This window comes from Cervus elaphus, chromosome 4 (genome assembly GCF_910594005.1).
Source record: "Cervus elaphus chromosome 4, mCerEla1.1, whole genome shotgun sequence".
In the NCBI taxonomy this organism is placed as follows: Eukaryota; Metazoa; Chordata; class Mammalia; order Artiodactyla; family Cervidae; genus Cervus; species Cervus elaphus.
The window spans coordinates 20,512,341-20,533,435 of record NC_057818.1 but is presented as its reverse complement, the minus strand read 5'-3'; the positions used below and the strand labels follow the sequence as shown (position 1 = coordinate 20,533,435).

Here is a 21,095-nt window from a genome sequence, read left to right as displayed (position 1 = left end):
TCAGCTTGGGGCCTGACTTAAAGGTTAACACCTCAGGCTCTCCGGAGTCCCTCAAAGAAGGTTCTGATCCTGGACAGTCACTTGACTAGCTATTTGCTGGTCCCTTCACCGGTGAAAAAGGAAGGAAGGTAGAGGGGGCCTCACTGGGCTCTGGTGGGGATTTAAAGAGACAGTGCACATAAAGGCCTCTGAGCACCTGGCACATAGTAAAACCTGTAATCTGATTGCTCAGACGTATGGAGCACTTCCCAATAGTACTGATGTTTAATCGTCTTTAATCTGATGAAGTAGGTACTATTATGATGCTCATGAGAGAGAAGGAAACTTGCTGAGGCCCAGCAAGCCAAGTGACTTCACCAAGGTTGCACAGGGTCTAGAAGATTGGAGCCTAGGTGTTCCAGCTCCGTGTGTGTGTGTGTGTGTGTGTGTGTTCAGTTGCTCTGGCTCCAAAGTCTCCTGTAAACCACAACATCACACGGCTGGCCTCTCCCTTACGGCCTGTTAGGGGCTCTAAGGTCAGATTCATGCATGGGTGGGTCACGAAACCCACTCTGAAGGTCTGGAGCAGCCTTCTTAGACTGGAAACAGAACAGGAAGGAAAAAGAGAGCAGAGTGTACCAGGGTTAGTAAGAGAAAGTCATTTTGTGAAATTTCAGTTTGACATGTCTGGGTGCTTGCTTACCCTCTCCCTCACCGTGGGGTCGTGGTCCGAAAACTTTGAAAGCCATGGCCCTAGAGTCAGAACCAGGGTCTCAAGAAATCTGTACGCACGGGGCCCCTTGTGTACGGGGCTCCTTGGAGCCTGAGGGTTTTGGTTGGCATGGAGACAACTCAGAGAGGGAGAGACACAGTTTGGCACGGTGGGAGAGAACCCTCCCTCTCTCTCCCTTTCTCTCTTCCCTACTTCCTTCCCTCCTGTCTCCGTCTCTTTCCCTTTCTGCCCCCCTCCCTCACTCCCTCTCTGTCTGTCTGTCTGTCCCTCTACCCACAGGAAATGCCCACTCAGCAGGCTCACGGCTGCTGCCTGCCCCTCCCCCGTAGCGATGGCGGTTTCAGTACTTAAGCGTGTGCAGGGCAAAGTGTGGTGGAGCCTGGTCAGGGACTTTCACTGCTAATGGAAATTTAAGCTGGTTCCCACAGACCGGCAGTCTTCACGGTGTGGCCTCTGAACCTCTTACAGCAGAATCACTCTGTTAAAAACTTAAATTCCAGGGCCCCCACCTCAGACCTACAGAATGAGAATTTGGGGAACAGGCCCAAGAACCTGTATTTCCACAAGCCCCCCTTTGAGCACTAGAACCAGACCATCCTCATCTTTCTCTGAAAAGAGAGGCACAACCCCAGTCTCCACCCAACCCTTCCAGGCCATGTGGGAGTCACGTTTCCCAGCCAAGGAGAAGAGATCCATTCTTTCTAGCGATCCATCTACTGAGGATCATCCAGACCAGGGGTTCTGGACCTCTTGGGGTTCAAGGACCCCTTTGAGAACTATGGTCCACTATCCATAAAAATGCTCATTCATATTTCTATCAGGAACACAGCTCCCACAGACAGGTCTCAAAATTCCTGAGTGAAAAAAAAAATTATGATTCCTCCTTCCTGGGGAACTAGAGAATTGTGCTGCCACGTTCCACCTACCCAGCCAGACCCACTCTCCCCTTCTCCACCTGGCAGTCAGTCCTGCGGGGCTGATTCCTATAGACACCCTGACTGGGGGCTCCCTGTGGGTTAAAGCAAGAGTGAGGAGGAGAGGGAGGGCCAGGATTTACCTCCAGCCCTCGCCCTTCCAGGTTGCTGGTGCCTCCATCATTCCAGGCACACCCGCCTCCCAGCCAATAACCACTCGCCCACCCCCACCCCTTCAGGCCTTGCTGCTGGTGTTCAGTCGCTTAGTGTCCGACTCTTTGCGACCCCATGGACTGCAGCACGCCAGGCTTCCCTGTCCATCACCAACTCCCAGAGCTTGCTCAAACTCATGTCCATCGAGTCGGTGATGCCATCCAACCATCTCATCCTCTGTCATCCCCTTCTCCTCCTGCCTTCAATGTTTCCCAGCATCAGGGTCTTTTCTAACGAGTTAGCTCTTCACATTCAGGCCTAAGGAGGCTAACAGTCCTGTCTCTACCCCACCCCCAGGCCCAGGAGCCTGCATCATCCCTCTCTTCCTAACATCCCATCTGCTCTTCCTAACTACTGCCCAAGCTTTTGTAAGCTGTCCTTTTATTAAACTCTCCTCAAATCACCCAACAGCTTCCTCCCTATATATTCATATTTATCATATATATTAACTCTGTATCATATATATATTAGGGGCTTCCCAGGTGGCGCTAGTGATAAAAAAAACCTGCTTGCCCAATGCAGGAGACTTAAGAGATGCGACTTCAATCCCTGGGTTGGGAAGATACCCTGGAGGAGGGCATGACAAGCCATTTCAGTATTCTTGCCTGGAGAATCCCATGGACAGAGGAGCCTGGTGGGCAACAGAGAGCCAAAAAGAGTCAGACACGGCTGAACCAACTAAGGACAGCACAACACATATACATATCAATTCTCTGTGATACATATGCTACAATATTATTATATTATATTTAGAAACCCATGTCCTGATAACAAAAGCCACTACACAGCTTCTAATAGATATCCATGTACTTGCTCCACAGAGAAAAATGTCTCCCTGCTTTGGTCCAGGGAAGGGTATGTCACCCTAATATAGTCAAGGAGAGGTTTGTTCCTTGCTCAGGGTAAATATAGGGTCCCCTAGAGTAGACATAAAGCCCTGGAGAGGCTGTGAGTCGACTGTAAGTTTAAGCTAAAACTTCTGCTTTCTCAGAGGTTTAAAACAGGGAGCAGAAATCCCCTTTCAAGTCTGGAAAGGAAGCTGGGAGCCTTCAGCACACTGGCCACCTGACCTGGGTGCGTCTCCGCCCTCGTCTGGGCCGTGGGTGCAGAGAGGCCCGCGGGGGCAGGGCACAGACGTCCCCAAGAGGGAAAGCTCACAGCTCCAGACGGGGGCCGAGAGCAGTATGGCCGGTTAGATCTCTCCACTACATACAGAGTTAAAAGCAGGTGAGACTCTGTGGCCACTGTCTGTCTCTTGGGTCTCCAGATTTCCATCTCATTGGGATTTGGAAGACTCTCAGGGGAGTATGGGATTAACAGGTGTGCTGTGCTTAGCTGCTCAATCACGCCCGACTCTTTGCAACTCCATGGACCATAGCCCACCAGGCTCCTCTGTCCATGGGATGCTCCAGGGGGTTGCCATGCCCTCCTCCAGGGGCTCTTCCCAACCTAGGGATCGAACCCAGGTTTCCTGCATTGTAGGTGGATTCTTTACCATCTGAGCTACCAGGGAAGTACCCTACCAAATATAAAATAAACAATAAGGATTTACTGTATACCACAGAGACCTATATTCAATATCTTGTAACAAACTAGAATGGAAAAAAATAGGAAAATATACAGACATATATATATGTATGTATGTAACTAATTACTTTGCTGTATACCTAAGACAAATACAATATTGTAAATCAACTATACTTCAATTAAGAATAAGTTAATAAATAAATTTTTAAAAATCAAAATGAAATCTCTCATGGGGTGTAGTCACCTCTGATTTGAGGGTAGTTCCTAATACAGACACATATTACACCAAACTTTGCCTGTGACCTCAAGGCTGCCATGGTGCCTCTGAAGCCCATCCATAACACAGGTTGCTTGTGGGGAGCCGAGACTGGTAACGAGAAAGCTGTCAATTGTGAATCCCAGTTCTGCCATTTCCTGTGTGATCTTGGACAAGTTACCTTGCTTTGGAACCTAAAATCAAGGATGCTGGGGATAATAAGGGCTTCCCAGGTGGCATCAATGCCAATGCAGGAGACATAATATGTGGGTTTAACCCCTGGGTCGGGAAGATCCCCTGGAGGAGGGCATGGTAACCCACTCCAGTATTCTTGCCTGGAGAATCCCATGGACAGAGGAGCCTGGCAGGCTACGTTCACAAGGTCACAGAATCAGACAGAACTGAAGCAACTAAGGATGCATAGCACGGGGATAATAAGATCCCTTCCTAGAGCCCAGGGTGGTTGTGGGGATTAAAGGAGGTAATTCTGGAACTTCCCTTGCGGTCCTGTGGTTAAGACCGCATGCTTTTTATGCAAGGGATGTGGGTTCGATCCCTGATCAGGGAACTAAGATCCCACATGCCTCACAGAGCAAAAAAATATTTAAAAATAAATTAAAGGAGGTAATTCTGGGGAAACTGAAATACAGTGTCTGACAGTCAGGCCATTCCATGAATTTCGACTATTGTTATCATAAGCTGAATCTAAGGTGCAGACTGGGGAGGGGGTCTCGGCTGGGTCTTTGCACACAAGGGGCTGGGCCTGGACTCCTGGCTCAGAGCATGAAGGGGGCTCCCCTACCTGCACCAGGATGGCAGCATTCCCACAGAGCCCAGCCAGCATCACCCAGCATCACTCACTAAAGAGCTTTGCAGACGCCCAGGCAAGGCAGCAGCTGCTCCACGCCGATGTCGCCCACAGAGTTGTGGTCCAGCTGCAGGGCCACAGGCCGCCGGAGGTGGCGCAGCACGAAGGCCAGGGCGGCACACTCGGCCGGGCCCACACTGCAGAAGGTCAGCTTGAGGTGCCCAACGTTCAACCTGCGCGCAGCCTCCCGTGCCAGCCGCTCCTCCTGCATCTCGTACAGGCTCCGGATGAGCCAGAGGAAGCTGGGCAGGGCGTGCATGCTCTTGGCCTCACCAGGCACAGAGGGTGGGATGGAGCGGAAGTGCTCGCGGAGGCTGCGGGTCAGACACCTCTGGACACAGTCCCGGCACCGGAGCAGGGCCGTCTCAGAGGCCTGGCACTCGGCCAGCAAGCTCCGGTGCTCCTGGGACAACAGCCCCACCAGGAAGGCCCCTGTGATCTGGAGGTTGTGTGACTCGGCCCCCTGCAGCAAAGCGGCCACACTGCCCTCTTTGCATCGCGAGCCCCGCAGGAATAATTTGGGCAGCACCCTGGCCAGCGGCGAACTTCCAGGCCTGTGACCTTGGAAGAGATGTCTGAGCGAGGATGGCGGGGTGTCTGCACTGAGGGCGAGGTAGAATGCAGCAAAAAAGCACTGGAAGGTGATATGCAGGAATTCCAGGGGGGCCGTACTCCCGGCTACAACCCCCTTGGCGCGCACCAGGAAGCCAAGAGAAAGGTCCTCACTGTCGACGTGTGCCGCCTGCAGTTGTTTGGCTGAGAACACATAGCAGCACGTGCCCAGGCCCCAGAGAGCCAGGCGGCCGAGGTGCAGGAGCGTGGGGAGCCTGCCCTGAATCAGGCTGGATCCCAGACCATGGGTGGCTAAGGGTTGTGGGGAGGCGTGCAGCAGAAAGTGCCCCAGGATCAGCAGGTACATATCCGTGGTGGTCTTTGGGGACCCCTGGCCCTGCAGCAACAGTTCCTCATGGCATTTGGACACCATCCAGGAGAAGACGGGCAGGTGGCACAGACCGTGCAGGGCCGAGGTGGCTCTGAGCAGGCAGAGGAGGCGGTCGGCCACCCCAGGCTCGCGATGCCGCTTCCTCAGGTACAGTTCGATGCCCTCTTCCGAGAAGCCCTTGAGGCTGAGTTCGATGCGCACGTGCTTTCGGAGGCTCGCGGATACCGCGCCTGGACGGCTGGTCAACACCTTGCGGGCGTTCTTTAGCAGGTTGCCCTGCAGAAGGTTGAAGAGCAGACTTTGGACTGACGTGGGGGCGGTCGGACAGCAGTGACGCTCCCGATCCGTGAACCTGAACCTGAACTCATCAAAGCCGTCGAAGGTTAAGAGGATGCGTTCAGGGTGGTCAAGGAGCACCTGGAAGACGTCCTGGGGGCCAAGGTCGGGCCAACAGCAGTGTTCGAAAAGCAGCGTCCGCACGCACAGCGGTTTCTCCAGGCACTGCAGCTGCCGGCAGCTGAACGGGAAGACAAAGAGAAATTCCTGGAAGGCCCGCCCCAAAGCCCAGAGCAGGTGCAGCTGTTGCAAGAGCGTGCTCTTGCCGCTGCCCGCCTCGCCCACCACCAGCACAGTGTCCGCCTCTTTGTTGAAATGGTCACGCGTGCTGAAGAGCTCCTCCAGGCCTAGGGTGGTAGGGCTCTGCTGCGAAGGTCCAGCCACGCCCACCTCCGTCTGGATTTCCAGAACATTCTCTGTATACACTTCTTCCAAGCAAAGAGTCTCGGCTCCATCATAGGTGCTCAGGAAGCGAGACTGAGCTGATATAACGGTCCTCAGCTTGGACATGTACTTCTTACAGGCGGCATCTGGAAGACAGAAGAAGAAACAGAGGCGCTGGGACCATGGTGAAAATGGGCCCTGATGAGGGGTGGGCTGCCTCAGGGAAATGAGATGTGACACATGGGCAGTGCCCATCCTGGCTCTCCACTCACAAGCCATGGACTTTGAGGTTGGTCATGTAACCTTCCCGAGACTCAGTTTTCTCCTCTTTGGGACAGGAGAAGTGGTGGTCCCTACATTTTACAGGTAGGGACCCAGGTGAAAACTCGCAGATCAATGAAGATAATGTTCTTTGTTCAGTGTCCAACAGGAAGTGCTCAAAAGACGTTGCCTAGCACCATTATCGTTACTGACATTGCAAAGAGCTGTAGAGAAGATCAGGAGCACCAGGCTGGGATCAGAAGACCTGCATCTTGATGTCTGTCCCACCATGTTGGTTCGGTAGACTTAGACAAGTCCCCTCACCACTCAGCCTCAGCTATTCTTTATAAAGGGAAACAAAAGGCTTAAGGACACAGGAGCTCAGTTTCTGAAGTCAGATACACCTGAGTTTGAAATCTGGGTCTACCATCCACTTGGGCAAGCGTCTCATCCTTTCTGGCTTTAGCATTCTTATCTTTAAAACTGGGAACAATCCATACCTTGCAGGATTGTTTTAGGAAGAAATGAGAAAAAGGAGAGTTTAAAAGAATGATGGCATACAGTTAACTCTCACAGAATGGTGTTTATTATCATTATGATTACTGGAAGCAGTAGGCACATCAGTGGCCCCTCTAAGACACCCACATTTTAATTCACAGCATGTGTGAATATGTTAACTTACTTGCAAAAGGGATTAGACAGATGTAATTAAACTAAAGACCTTGAGATGGGAAGCTTATCCTAGTTTATGTGAGTGGAGCCAGCGGTGGATGGTATCTGGGCCACTGGGGCGCCCAGATCAAGGACCTGGACAATATTCCCCAATCAAGATCTACTTCCCCATCCTCTTCATACAAACATCTGCAATACAAGTTCTCATGTCTAGGATATGTCCACAGGGGTGCTGTTTTTCCTTTTGTTGTTGTTCAGTCGCTAAGTTATATCCAACTTTTGGGACCCCATGCACTGCAACACGCCAGGCTTCCCTGTCCTTCACTATCTCCCAGAGTTTGCTCATAGTCATGTCCATTGAGCTGGTGATGCATTTCATCCTCTGCTGGCCTCTTCGCCTTTTGCCTTCATCATCCTCATATTATACCAACATGAGCAAACCACTCCCAGGGTCAGGGGTTGGTTCTTTTTATAGGAAATTGAGAAGTCATGGTCCAGAGCCCCAGGCGGTAGGACCACAGAGTATCACAGCCTCACTGCCCCCAACCAGGTACTGACCCATTTGTTCTCAACTCAAAGGCTAAAAGGTAATTCTCACAGAGCGCTCTGAGCACACTGAAGCTGTATTTATGGTCATTCAAAGGACAGTCCCTGTGATTGTTGTTTCCTCCTCTGTTCCCAAAACTGACGACTGTCTTTGCCCTTAATGCCACCTGGATAAACTAGGAGCGCTGAATGGAGACTGCAAAATATATATTTTTTCCTAATACTGTGATTTTTCCATGCAGGATTTCCAGCTGCCAACAATCATATCAAGATTTTCTAGGGGAAAAAATTTTTTAAAAAACACATGTCAATTGTCACCTTTGGGAATCTTGCACCATGGCACAGTGTTAACCATGCATGAACAGCCAGCTGAGGTTGATGATACCAACAGCAAACATTAACCAACGGCTAAGCAGGGTACCATGCTCGGAGCTGTGCATCCCCTATCATGTACTGATGTCTGCGTTCTGTTCTCAGGTGAGAGGGTGCAGACCCAGATGCCAAGCACAGGCCTCCAGGCATTCTTCCTTCAGGGGGCAGAGCCTGAGGTGATAAATCCATCTGTCAGCACCATGCACAAGTCACGGGGCCTTGATGGTAACGAGCTTTCCTGACAGTAATATGGGAATAAGACACAGGAGGCTTGCATCCTCTCTTTACAACCAATGAGCTCTTCTCCCAAGAAAAGAGGAAGTATAGGTGCAGATGGTCTAAAACCAGATCCATCCTTCCCTACCTTGTCACTCAACCTCCCTGCCCTAGTTTCCACATCTGCAAAGCGGAGGAAACAATACCTACTTCTCAGGGTTGTTGCCAAGGACAGACATCACAAACAAAGCACTTGGCAGGATGCCTGGGATGTTCGGGCTGTGCTATCTGAGCCTCTTCCATTCCTGAGTTGGGTCGGTGACCATGCTAGATGAGAGATATCGCATTATCTAAATCCATTTGGCTCCTAAGTTTCTGATGATGAGTAGCTAAACTGCAGAGATCAAGAGATACCAGCCATCAAAAAGTGTTTCTGTATCTTTCCAATACAAGTAACGAGAGAAGAGCCAGTAAGAAAGGCCAGTATTAGCCCTCAAGACAAGGCTGCTCCAGTGATCACTCTGCAGGGTAAAAAGAAATAAAAGCAAACCCTAACAGTACACACATTAATCCTCTCAACATCCCAATGAGACAGTGTTGTTGTTGTTATTGTTGTTTAGTCACTAAATCATGTCTAACTCTTTTGCAACCTCATAGACTGTAGCCCACCAGGCTCCTCTGTCCATGGGATCGCCCAGGCAAGAATACTAGAGTGGGTAGCCATTTCCTTCAGGAGATCTTCCCATCCCAGGGATTAAACCTCCATCTCCTGCATTGACAGGTGGATTCTTTACCACTGGGCCACCAGGGATGCCCGCAAACAGTGGTGATGTTACCCTTAAAATGAGACGCTGAGTCTTAGGGAGGTTTGCACAGCCAGTAAGTGAGATTCTAGCTGACAAGTCTCATGCTGATGTTTTTGCTCTTCACCATGAATCTGAAAGTCTTCCTTTCCCTTTCTGATAACTGAGAAGAATACATATATACCTTCAAAAGGCAGGGCCAATGGGGCCGGTAATTCCTGAATACACTGGAGAAGAAAGGCAGCCAACCCATTCGCCTTCACTGTGGCGAGATCAAGGAGCCTTCTTGCCTGTGGGGAAAGCAAAAAGTCATTATTTATCCAGAAAGGCAAATGGAGAAGTGTGAGAATGTCTCTACCACCTATGGCAATGCCATGAGCCTCTCTCTTCCACCACAGTGAAAGGCCAGAAAAACATCTGTACAGTAAGATGCATTTAAAGAAGTCAATGCAGTATCAGGTGGTGAAGTGAACACTTGAACACACATCCAGTGTGGTTCCCTCTTAAGACTCACTGAAAGAGTGAACAACTTAAAAAAAGAAAAAGGCATAAATCTATAAACCTACAAGAATGGGAAAAATAATTCTTGGAAGACAGAAATCACTTGCATGAGTAGTGATTTCTTCGAGTCTCTGTAATCCCCACGGGGACTACAGCGCAAGGTACAATGGTAGGTTTCAGGTGTAGTGATAGAGGACCACACACAGCTGTTCTAAGACACTTGAACATAAATACTCTGAACACTTTAAAGCAGCCTTGAGCAGGCTTATTCCATCAGTCTCAATCAGCTTTACCCAAACTCACTTGGACACCAAACACATACTTCAAAAACAGACAAAAATCAAAACTAAAAAGTCCCCTTGACATTTTGAGACCATACACGTTCCTTCATTTAGAGCAGCCTCATGGCTCCTCCATCATCTGAAACATTGCCCAAACATCATCAGTGATTTTGCTCTTGAGAGATGCTATCAATAAATTACACATGAGAGCTTTCCAAAAGAAGCAAAAATTGATGTGAAATAATTTTTCAAGCAAATGTTTAAAATTCAAATGATAAAGCAGACAACACTGTAAATGAACTACACTCCAATAAATCTTTTAAAATAACATTATTACAAAATAAAAAATGAAATAAACCCACTCCATCCTAACACTGCAATGTGTTCTAATTCATTCAATAATTCATTATTTCATCAACAAATATTTTTTGGGTGCCTACTATGTACAAAGTTTTCAGCACAATAAGCTTTAAGACAGAAACTGGTACATAGTAGGCATCAAAATAGATTCATATAATTCTAATTAATTCAATTAATTAGTCTGGCCCTCTCATTAACTACTGTGAGCTTTTTCTCACTTTTCTGAGACTCAATTTCCCAATCCATAAAGTGGGCTGTTAATGACTATTCCATCTGCATCACTCTTTGGGGGGAAACAAAACAAAGAGCTTCAGAAATACCCCAAAGACACTTTTCTGTTCTTGTGGAATGACATTTTCAGAGGCAGTTTATCATAACCCCGAATGTTTATGATTTAATGCAATTTCATATAGAAGTCCTATGTGGGCATTTAAACTACATAAGTATATAGTGTGTTGTATTAATTATTAAACACAGATTTAACTTAATAAATTTTTGTGATCTGTTGAGCTGTTAATTTAAAGCAGACAGCACTAAAAGTGAACAAGTACAGAATATCACCAGTGACAGAACTGATAGTAGCAAACAGTAAGCTAATGAGTGCTTGGTGGTGGTTTAGTTGCTAAGTCATATCCAACTCTTGTGACCCCATGGACTGTAGCCCGCCAGGCTCCTCTGTCCATGGGATTTCTCAGGCAAGAATACTGAATACAAGAATACAGGAATACAAGAATTCCTTCTCCACAATGAGTGCTGACTATGTGCTAGGTACTGTTCTAAGAGTTATGTAGCTCACCTCATTGAATTCTCCCAAGACCTTACTGATGTTTCCCAGATGAGGAATCTGAGACAGGAAAGATTAAGGAATGAGGGCTTCCATAGAGAAATCTGAAGCCACAGGCCTTGAGCCTGCATCATCCTCACTTCAGAATCCAAGACAGGAAAGATTAAGGAATGAGGGCTTCCATAGAGAAATCTGAAGCCACAGGCCTTGAGCCTGCATCATCCTCACTTCAGAATCCAAGATGCTCGCCACCACATAACAGCATCTCGCATCAGAAGTGGCATGACCCCAAAAATCCACAGCAGCTTTTACCTTCCCAGCTACCTTTATTTATTTATTTTTATTGATTACTTTTTGCCACACCATGCAACATGTGGGATCTTGGTTCTCTGACCAGGGATCAAATTTGTGCACCTTGCAGTGGGAACCTGGAGTCTTAATCGCTGGACGGCCAGGAAAGTCTGCTGGCTCCCAGGTGGCACAGTGGTAAAGAATCCGTATGTTAGTTCAGGAGACAAAGGAGACATGGGTTCGATTCTTGGGTTGGGAAGACTCCCTGGAGAAGGAAATGGCAACCCGCTCCAGTATTCCTGCCTGCAAAATCCCACGGACAGAAGAGCCTGGTGGGCTACAGTCCATGGGGTCTCAAAGAGTCTGACAAGACTGAGCACGCACACACACACACACCTTTAAAGGAGGAGGACTAGGACCCACATCTCCCCACAGGCCTGATTTCACGACCTGGTCTCAATAACTAAGCACACTTTTCCTCTGAATCCTGATGAGCCAAGGGGGAAGTGCTTACCCGCTGGGTTGACGTGAAGATGGGCCGCCTGATTTCATCAGTTTCGTACTGGTTGATGAAACCCCGCTGCTGTGCCAGGCCCAGCACACCCTCCACGTGGCCGTAGAGTCTCCTGACGATGGCCGGTCGGTGACTCTGCAGGTCACGGGCTGGGTGGGGTGAGCGGGGGTCCCAGGAGCTGGGAAGCTCGGGGGGCTGGCTGTCAGCCTGGGCCTCCCGCACAGCTGCAGTCAGTTGCTCACAGCCCCAAGCACCCTTATTCCAGACGGTGTCGAGGAGGCGCCTGGCCAAGTGGGAGATGGGCTGGCCCACGAGGCTGAGCCCCTCGTAGTCCTCCCAGGAGAGGACTTCCCGGGAAAGCAGCTGGTCCAGAATGCTCTCAAAGCCCTCCAGGGACCCCGAGACCAGCGACTCCACCAGTTGGCTTCTCTGTGTCTGAAAAGCATCCTGTGCGCACATTTCACAATCTGGGAGGAGAATGAGGTCAGCGCAGGGCTTCTCGGAAAGCAGGCAGAGGGTAGTGGAGAGCGCAAGTCTGCCCCACCCTGAGGCCAAGCCAGCCACGGCTGTACCCTCAGACACTACCAAGGCAAGCTCCCCATTGTACAGATGTGCAAACTGAGGCCCAGAGAAGGCAAACTGGCTCGTGGTCTCACAGAGGGTCTGAAGCAGCCAGGAGTTAAATTAAGGCCCCTGGCTCCCATATCTATGCATCACCCCTGGTTTAACAAGTGTATGACTTCCCTGGTGGTTCAGTGGTTAAGAATCCGCCTGACAACGCAAGGGACACAGTTCGAACCCTGGTGCAGGAAGATTCCAAATGCTGCAGGGCAACTAAGCCTGTGTGCCACAATTACTGAGCCCGCACCATAGAGGCTGCATGCTGCAACTATTGCAACTACTGAAGACCGTGTGCCCTAAGTTAAGCCTGTGCTCTGCAACAAGAGAAGCCAGTGCCCTGACAAGCCCATGTGCTGCCATTACAGAATAGCCCCCACTCACTGCAACCAGAGAAACCCCACGGGCAGTAGTGAAGAATTTTTGGTGCTCTGCCAAAAGTAAATAAAATTTTTTAAAAAAAATTTTAAAAGGATTCCGTTAATATTGGGAGCAATGTCTCCTGAGGAATCAGGGAATCATTTCTCAACTAGAGGTCCCTTCTATGCTGGTTGCATTCACGCTACCATAGCTCTCTCTTCAATAATGGCTAATGTTTATTAAGTAATCACATATAACGTGTCAGGCACCATCCTAAACACTTTTGATTAACCCTCCCAACCACTCTGAATTTGGTACTAGGATCAGCCCCACTTTACAGATGAAGAAACTGAGTCACAGAGAAGCTTGGTGACTCGCACAAGGGTTGAAAGCTAGACGAGGTAGAGCGAGGATCTGAACCCAAGCAGAGCAACTCCAGAAGGCATGCCTTTCATTCCCTTGTATTTGGGTTCCCTACAGAAGCCCGAGCCCTGACCTGTGTACATAACCCACGGCGACCCCCAGGGGCAGACCCAGAACACTGCTGTAAAGATGCCAACCCCGGTGAAGTGAAACTCGTGGTACATTTCAAAGCCTATGGATGCACCAACTCCAGTCTACTGCTCCCCTCCCCAAATGCCCAGGCCCTCCCCTCCCCACCACCACACACCGTGTGCTGTCACCTCTGTCAACGGCTTCCTCTGGGCTCAGCCTTCAGACTCTGGGTCCTGGGAATCTGCGGGAAGCGATCTCACAGAGTTCCAAGCTCTGGCAGGGTCCCCATGCGGCAGAGAAAATCTCTCAGCAAGTTCCCTTCTGTGATGGTCACGGAGCCCAGGGATGTGGGCTGGTGCAGTGCCCACAGAAAGTGAAAGTGAAAGGACGTAGGCATAGGAACCGAAGAGGAACTCCAGCGTCTGTCTACAAAACAGGGACCTTCCAGGAGACTCAAAGGAGCAGACGCCAAGGGGCTTGGAAAGTCTGCCTTTTCCCTATTGGTTCTTTATGTGCCCAACTCCCTTCTTGGCCCAAGCGGAAGCCTGGGTTTTACTCATCCTGGCATCTCTAAGCCTGGCATGGAGCTGGGCCACGGGGAAGTACAGTGGGAATGTTCATGAATCAAAAACCCACTGAGGGAAGGGGTGGAGCTGGAACATTCTGTACCCGTCCTCATATGCCAGCCAAAGGAAGGGAAAGGAGAGATCTCGGCTCAGAATCCTGCCAACATGTAGGCTGGAATTCCTGTGCTGGCCAGACGAGGAAACTGAGGCAGCCAGGTGGCCCACGTGTCTGGCAGCCTCAGGAGCTGTGACTCCCCAGTGCGGAGGCCACTCTAAACCAGAAATGAACACAGTTCTCTCCGGCCAAGCAGGCCTCCTCCCAGCACCCAGTGCCAAGCAGAGGCATCCAGAGGGCAAAAGTGGGGAGCGGGAAGAGGAGAGAACAAGATGGGGTTTAGGTAGGACAAGCTCTGGGCTTGACGCTGGAGTGGTTCTCGGCTGTGAAAACACCAGCTCCATCACCACGCCTGCCCAGGTCCTCCGGAAACAGCCCAGAAATGGGGTCAGCACTTCACCTCGGACCCAGTGCCTAAAAGACAGATGTGCAGGCCGGAATTAAAGAAGCTGAAGAGTTCAGATGAGATAGGACATTGCCTGCCCCTCTCAACCAGAGGAGGCCTAAGGACGAATAGCAGCTCTCTCCTCTGCATCGGGAGAATCTGGATCACTCAACCCCCAACCCCCAAAGATCATTAGGCTTAGAGTGCATGCTCAGTCACTTCAGTCATGTCCCACTCTTTGTGACCCTATAGATTGTAGCCCTCCAGGCTCCTCAGTCCATGGCTTAGAGTAGGCATGGCCAAGTCCTCTGCAGGTGGGCCTTAAGTGGCACAGGACTAGCAGGTCTTGATTTGTCCATAGACTCCATGTCTTTCCTGGGGAAACCCCCTACAAGATGGGCAGAGGCCAGAGTTGGCTAAGCAGATGTGAAGAATTACGTAATTCTCAGCAGTTCCGGCACAAGGCCTTCGGCCTCCGCCATGCCCTGCACAGAGAGACTCCACCAAGCCTAATGATCTTCGACACACCCACAAATATGCTCACCCACAAGGGAACGAGCTACAGCTAAGCCGGGGCCCTCTGCAAGCACTCCAAGTCTGGGTCAGCCGACAGATGCTTGAGGCACGCATATCAGACTTGTGAGGTCAGGGTACCCGGAGAAGGAGGCAGGCCATAGCCAGAAGGTTTGGCAGTCTATCCTCCCACCAAGAGCTGGAAAGTCCCATCTCTGTCCTAGCCTTCTTCCAGAAACCTCAGAGCTGGGAGAATCTCCAAGAATCAATCTTGCCAGCACTCTGTGTCTAAGAAGGCATTGTCCTTTCTCATCCTAAACATCCAGGGCAAAAGACCTGGCCCATTGCTGTCTTCACTAACCAGTACAGGAAGTTCCTCATCATGTCTAACCACAGTTTTTCCTGCTTCAGTTTAAGCTGTGAACAATAGAAAACAGATGTCCTCTCAACACCTATTTCATAAAAACTGTCCCTAAAATCCTACCTCTTGCCCCTTTATTCCCTGCCCAGACTTCCCTTCTTCAGACTAAATCAATCAGCCTCTCTCCATTACCTCTTCTTCTCCACTTCAATTACTGCAACTTTGAGGTCATTATAGTCTTTTCTCGAGGAAGGTACGATCTCTGCAAAGAAAGGGGCCCTTCCTTGCTGAAACAGAGGGTCAAATGGAAGGGGCAACCCACATGGGGCCTCCTCTTATCCTCAAGCCGAGGGCAAGCCCTGACCCCTCCTTCCTTCCTGAGACACAGCCAGTCTGGTTTCTCTGGAGCCCTGAGCCATTTGATTTGACTAAGTGCTGAAATCTCAGCCTGCTGGACAGCTGCAGATAGGAAAGAGAGGGAGGCCCCAGCAGTTCAACTTCTGAGCTATCCAGCTCTCATCAGGGGCCACGCCTCCCCTGGGACACTGGACCTATGGCCCCCTCACTTATTGCAGCATGCCCCATTCTTGTCCCCTTCACCGAGCTTCTCACCAGGAGAGCTGTTCTCAGCAGCACATTCACGTAGTGTAATTTCTCCACATAACCCCGTTTCTCTGCACCCCCCTTCACAGCAGGACTCCTGAGCTGCTGTCTGTACCGCTCTCCTCAAGTTCTCCCCTCCTGTCCCCTTTGGCCTCCAGCTGCTTTTGCCATGGTCACCGGTGACCTCCAGGTTGCTGGATTCTCAACGGTCACATGCTGGCTCTGCCAAAGGCATTCATCATCATCACTCCCTCTCTTCTCCCTCAAGCATCTTCTGTGTTCCCTCCAGAAAACCCCCAGTCTCTGATTTCTCCTCCCATCTCATTGCCTGTTCTTTTTTCTCCTTGGCTAATTCCTGAAGCTGTGAGCCAAAGAACTCCCTGGTGGGACCTTTTTTCTCTGAATGACTCTCTCCCTAAGTGAGCTTGTGGCTTTAAATACCAGGTATCTGGTGATGATGCTCTAAATTTCATTTCCAGCTCCCCACTAAGTTTTTCCAGCTGCCTAATGGTATGTCCAATGGGCATCTCAAACTTCACAAGCACAGAACCAAACTCCAGATCTTCCCCCTAAACAGGTCCCATTTCAGTCTATGAAAAAGAAAAGAAAGTGTTAGTCACTCAGTCGTGTCTGACTGACTCTTTGCGACCCCATGAACTATAGCCTGCCAGGCTCCTCTGTCCATGGAATTCTCCAGGCAAGGATACTGGAGTGGGTAGCCATTCCCTTCTCCAGGGGATCTTCCTGACCCAGGGATTTAACCTGGGTCTCCAGTATTGTGTTTCCAGGGAAACCCTATTTCAGTCTATGCTCAGCCCCCAAATCTTCCAGCCACCTTAGACTCCTCCTTTCTCTCAAATTCCAAATTCTATTGTCCCCTACCTTCAAATATATCCCAAATCTGAAAATCTGATATTTTTCAAAACTTTTCTGCCATGGGTACAAGCCCCCCATGGTCTCTCCCCAGAATGAGAACAGTGGTCCCCTCAGTGGTCTCCCTACCTTTCTGCCTTCACCTCTCTACAGCCTCTCTCCTGCCCACAGCCAGATGAACCTGCTAATCCCTAAGTCAGAGCAAGTGATGCTCTGCACAAAGACCTCCAGTGGTCCCCAGTGTACTCAGAGTGAAAACCAAAACCCTCAAGGCGGCCTTCAAGACCCCACCCTACGTAGGGATCCCCACCTCCCCACCCTTTACCTCTCTGCATTCATTTCCTACTCACTTCACTGGCTCCTCACCTACCCTGCTCCAGCCACACTGACCTTGTTCCTAGAACAAGCCAGACCTGCTTCCACCTGTCATACCTCTGCCCCAGAGCCTTTGCATATGCTCTTCCTTCTGTGGGCACATGTCCTTTCCCCCAGTTATTCACATAGCTTCCCCCTCACCTCCTGTAAGGCTTTGCTCAGTTGTCACTCTCTCAGAGAGGCCCTCCCTGACTAAGCTGTATAAAACCACAATGCATGTGTGCTAAGTCGAGTCCGACTCTTTGCAATACTATGGGCTGTCGCCTGCCAGCTCCTCTGTCCATGGGATTCTCCAGACAAGAATACTGGAGTGGGTTGCCGTGCCCTCCTCCAGGGGATCTTCCTGGAGACCCATGTCTCCTGCATTGGCAGGTAAGTTCTTTACCACTGGCCCCATACCTCATTCCTCTTGCCTGCTTTCTTTCTCTCTATGGCACTTCTTACTACCTGACATGTCATGTACTTCCATGTCATGTACATGTCATGTATTGACTGCTGTCCAACTCCTTTCCAGAAAATGAACCCCATGAGGGCAGGGAATTTTATCTGATGTTTTCTTTGCTGTACCCCCAGTGTCTCATCCAGTGAACTGATCAAGACTGTGTGAAAGAATAAAAAAAATGGATTTCCTCTGCATGGTTCTAGGAGGCAGAAGTAGAGCCAAGGGGTGGAATCTGCAAGCCACAGATTTTTGACTAAATGAAGCCAGAACTGCAGGACGCTGAACAGCGTTTCATAAGTAATGAGCTCCTCAACACTGAACACATGTAGTGGAGGGATCGTGCACTGGGTGGGAGGTTAGCAGGCTAGATGGGGTCCCTTCCAGCCTCAGATCTCAGAATGCTGACTGGTGAAGGGAATCTGAGTAACCAGTCAACTTAGGATCAGAGTGATTAGGAGAGTGAAGCAACAGGAATGTCACTCTGGTCTTCATCAATGGGGTCTTCTCCCCTCTATGGAACAAGGACCCTGTGCCCAGAGAACAGCCTGTGGGTAGATGAAGCCCACCACTGGGAGAAGCCCAAGAGCTCAAAAAAGAGGGAGAGAAGCAAGAACAGATTGGGAGCCAAGGGTTCAGCTGGAGGAGAACTCCTGGAGGAGATGGAAGAGGCGTTTGAGTTTGTTGCAAAGCAAGGAGGACCAGATGGCTGTTCCTCAACGGGAGAAAGCAAGAGGATGAACAGCACAAAAGATGTGGCGCTGGCAGGCCCTGGTGTGGGTGGGTCTGGGCAGAGATAGGACTGGGGATGGGCAGGGGTCTCTACACCCACCAGTGGGGAGGTGGAGCTAGAAGACTCCCACGACAGTTACCAGGCCACAGGCAGGATTAGAGAGCATCCGGGCACGCTCATTTATACCCATCCACTCACAAGCAAGGTGAAATTGGGGAAACTGAGGGAGAGAGGAGGAAGCTGGACAGAAAGTAGCTCCCGCTCAGAAACCTGAAGCCTGGCCGGCCGACGCCTCACAACTTCATCGTGGACGTGGACGTTCTCCCTACACACAACTTCGACCCCCAAATCACTCCTCTCTATAGAACTCAGGGGCTCCGGGCAGGAAGTTCTGCTCACGCCGCTCCCCCTCTAGCCTCCTCACGTTTGTAGTCACAGTCCGCCAGGAGGCTCCCCAACCTCCAGACGGCCGCTTTCCTTCCAGACCCCAAGACTCCCGAAGGGGAAACCGAGGCAGCTTCATCGCGAGCCTGGAGGCCTGGACGGCAGTCAGGTGTCCCAATCCCAGAAGCGGGACCCCGCGGCGCCCGCCGTCCTTGCCCTGGGCTCGGGAGCACTCACCCCTGGCAACCGGGTTCCTCGGTGCAGCTTGAATCTCCACTCGCCTGCTCCGCACAGGCGAGACTAGGCGGCACTGGCGTTCGGCCCCGCCCCCATCCCGGCCCCGCCCTACCCTGGACACGCCCCTTCTAGGCCACGCCCCGACTCGCCCCGCCCGCTCTACCCGGCAGCCCCACCGCTCCCGGCCCCGCCCCCTACCTCCTGGGGGTCAGAGGGACCCTGGGCGGCCTGAGCACATAGGGCACACACATACACACGCAAAGATATACTATGAATTGAAAAGCTAGGTAAGCTGTTGGGGTCAGTATTACCTGCCCCCACTTTGAGGGTCAGTAAGTCAATAGTCGTCTTGTTTTTGTTCAGTCGCTCAGTGGTGTCCAACTCTTTGCCACCCCTTGGACTGCAGCACGCCAGGCTTCCCTGACTTTCACCATCTCCCGGATCTTGCTCAAGTTCATGTCCATCAAGTCGGTGATGCCATCCAACCATCTCATCCTCTGTCCTCCCCTTCTCCTCCTGCCTTCAATCTTTCCCAGCATCAGGGTCTTTACAATTAGTCGACTCTTGGCATCAGGTGGCGAAAATATTGGAGTTTCAGCTTCAGCATCAGTCCTTCCAATGAATATTCAGGACTGATTTCCTTTAGGATTGACTGCTTGGATCTCCTTGCAGTCCAAGGGACTCTCAAGAGTCTTCTCCAACACCACAGTTCAAAAGCATCAATACTTCGGCTCAGCCTTCTTTATGGTCCAATTCTCATATCCATACATGACTACTGGAAAAACCATAGCTTTGACTACATGGACCTTTATTGGCAAAGTAATGTCTCTGCTTTTTAATTTGCTGACTAGGTTTGTCATAGCTTTTCTTCCAAGGAGCAAGCGTCTTTTAGTTTAATGGCTCCAGGCACTGTCCACAGTGATTTTGGAGCCCAAGAAAATAAAGTGTGTCACTGTTTCCATTGTTTCCCCATCTATTTGCCATGAAGTGATGGGACTGATGCCATGATCTTAGTTTTCTGAATGTTGAGTTTTAAGCCAGCTTTTTCACTCTCCTCTTTCACCTTCATAAAGAGGCTCTTTAGTTCCTCTTTGCTTTCTGCACTAAGGGTGGTGTCATCTGCCCATCTGAGGTTTAGTCATCTAAAGCCTTCCTATTGTGAAGTCTCAGGACAGAGTTCTCTCGAGTATGATGGTTACATGTTAGGTAACAGTGAACAGGGCATTTAAACTTCCTCTTTTTACATTTTTCCTTTAATTCTCCCAAGTTGAGGCAAACCATCTCAGTTTAGTAATAACAGGGCTTGAACACCTCTCTAACACTGCCTAGTCGAGTTGGCTCTGTGACATTACCCAACTAAAATCTATCAGAACTCTTTTTTACATTAAATTTATTTTATTTTATGATTTCTTATTTCTGGAAGTAATTGCTGCTTTTTCATTGAATGTATTGCTTCACCCTGGTGGCTCAATGGCAAAGAACTTGCCTGGCAGTGAAGGAGATGTGGGTTCAATCCCTGGGTCAGGAAGATCCCTTAGAGAAGGAAATGACAACCCACTCCAGTATTCTTGCCAGAGAAATCCCATGGACAGAGTAGCCTGGCCAGCTACGGTCCACGGGGTCAGAAAAGAATTGGACATGACTTAGGGACTAAACAACAATAATAATTAGTATAAACGGTCCCTTTAAAACATTTGTACTTGGAAATTTTTAAATGTGAAGTCAATTTCAAGAGAAAACAAACTGACACTGGCGTAGTGCTTTACAGACATTGAGTTAATCCTACCTATAGGATATTGGCTCAGTTCAGTTCAGTAGCTCGTGTCCAACTCTTTGTGACCCCAAGGACTGCAGCACCCTGGGCTGTCCTGTCCATCACCAACTCCCAGAGTTTACTCAAATTCATGTCCATCAAGTCGGTGATGCCATCCAAACATCTCATCCTCTGTCCTCCCCTTCTCCTCCTGCCTTCAATCTTTCCCAGCATCAGGGTCTTTTCCAATGAGTTGGGTCTTCGCATCAGGTAGCCAAAGTATTGGATTTCAGCTTCAGCATCAGTCCTTCCAGTGAATATTCAGGGCTGATTTCCTTTAGGATGGACTTGTTGGATGTCCTTGCTGTCCAAGGAACTCTCAAGAGTCTTCTCCAACACCACAGTTCAAAAGCAGCAATTCTTCAGCACTCAGCTTTCTTTATAGTCCAACTCTCACATCCATACATGACTACTGGAAAAATCATAGCCTTGACTAGACAGACCTTTGTTGACAAAGTAATGTCTCTGCTT

At 50.0% G+C, this 21,095-nt stretch overlaps 1 protein-coding gene across 12 annotated transcripts in view; it reads right to left on the bottom strand.

Moving 5' to 3' along the window:
- Positions 1–18,873, bottom strand: part of NOD2 (nucleotide binding oligomerization domain containing 2) — a 34,222-nt gene extending 15,349 nt beyond the window's left edge. For 5 of the 12 annotated variants that reach the window (XR_006340479.1, XR_006340480.1, XM_043898427.1 and 2 more), the window contains exons 1-4: positions 13,403–18,805; positions 11,755–12,221; positions 9,208–9,313; positions 4,484–6,299 (exon numbers count right to left, since the gene is read on the bottom strand). Coding sequence is in view for 10 of the 12 variants with exons in the window: in XM_043898427.1 (XP_043754362.1) it covers positions 4,484–6,299; positions 9,208–9,313; positions 11,755–12,213 (2,381 nt within the window). In the remaining 2 variants the exon portion in view is untranslated. The other 7 variants (XM_043898425.1, XM_043898426.1, XM_043898424.1 and 4 more) reach the window with 7 other exon arrangements.
- Positions 18,874–21,095: the final 2,222 nt, after the last annotated feature.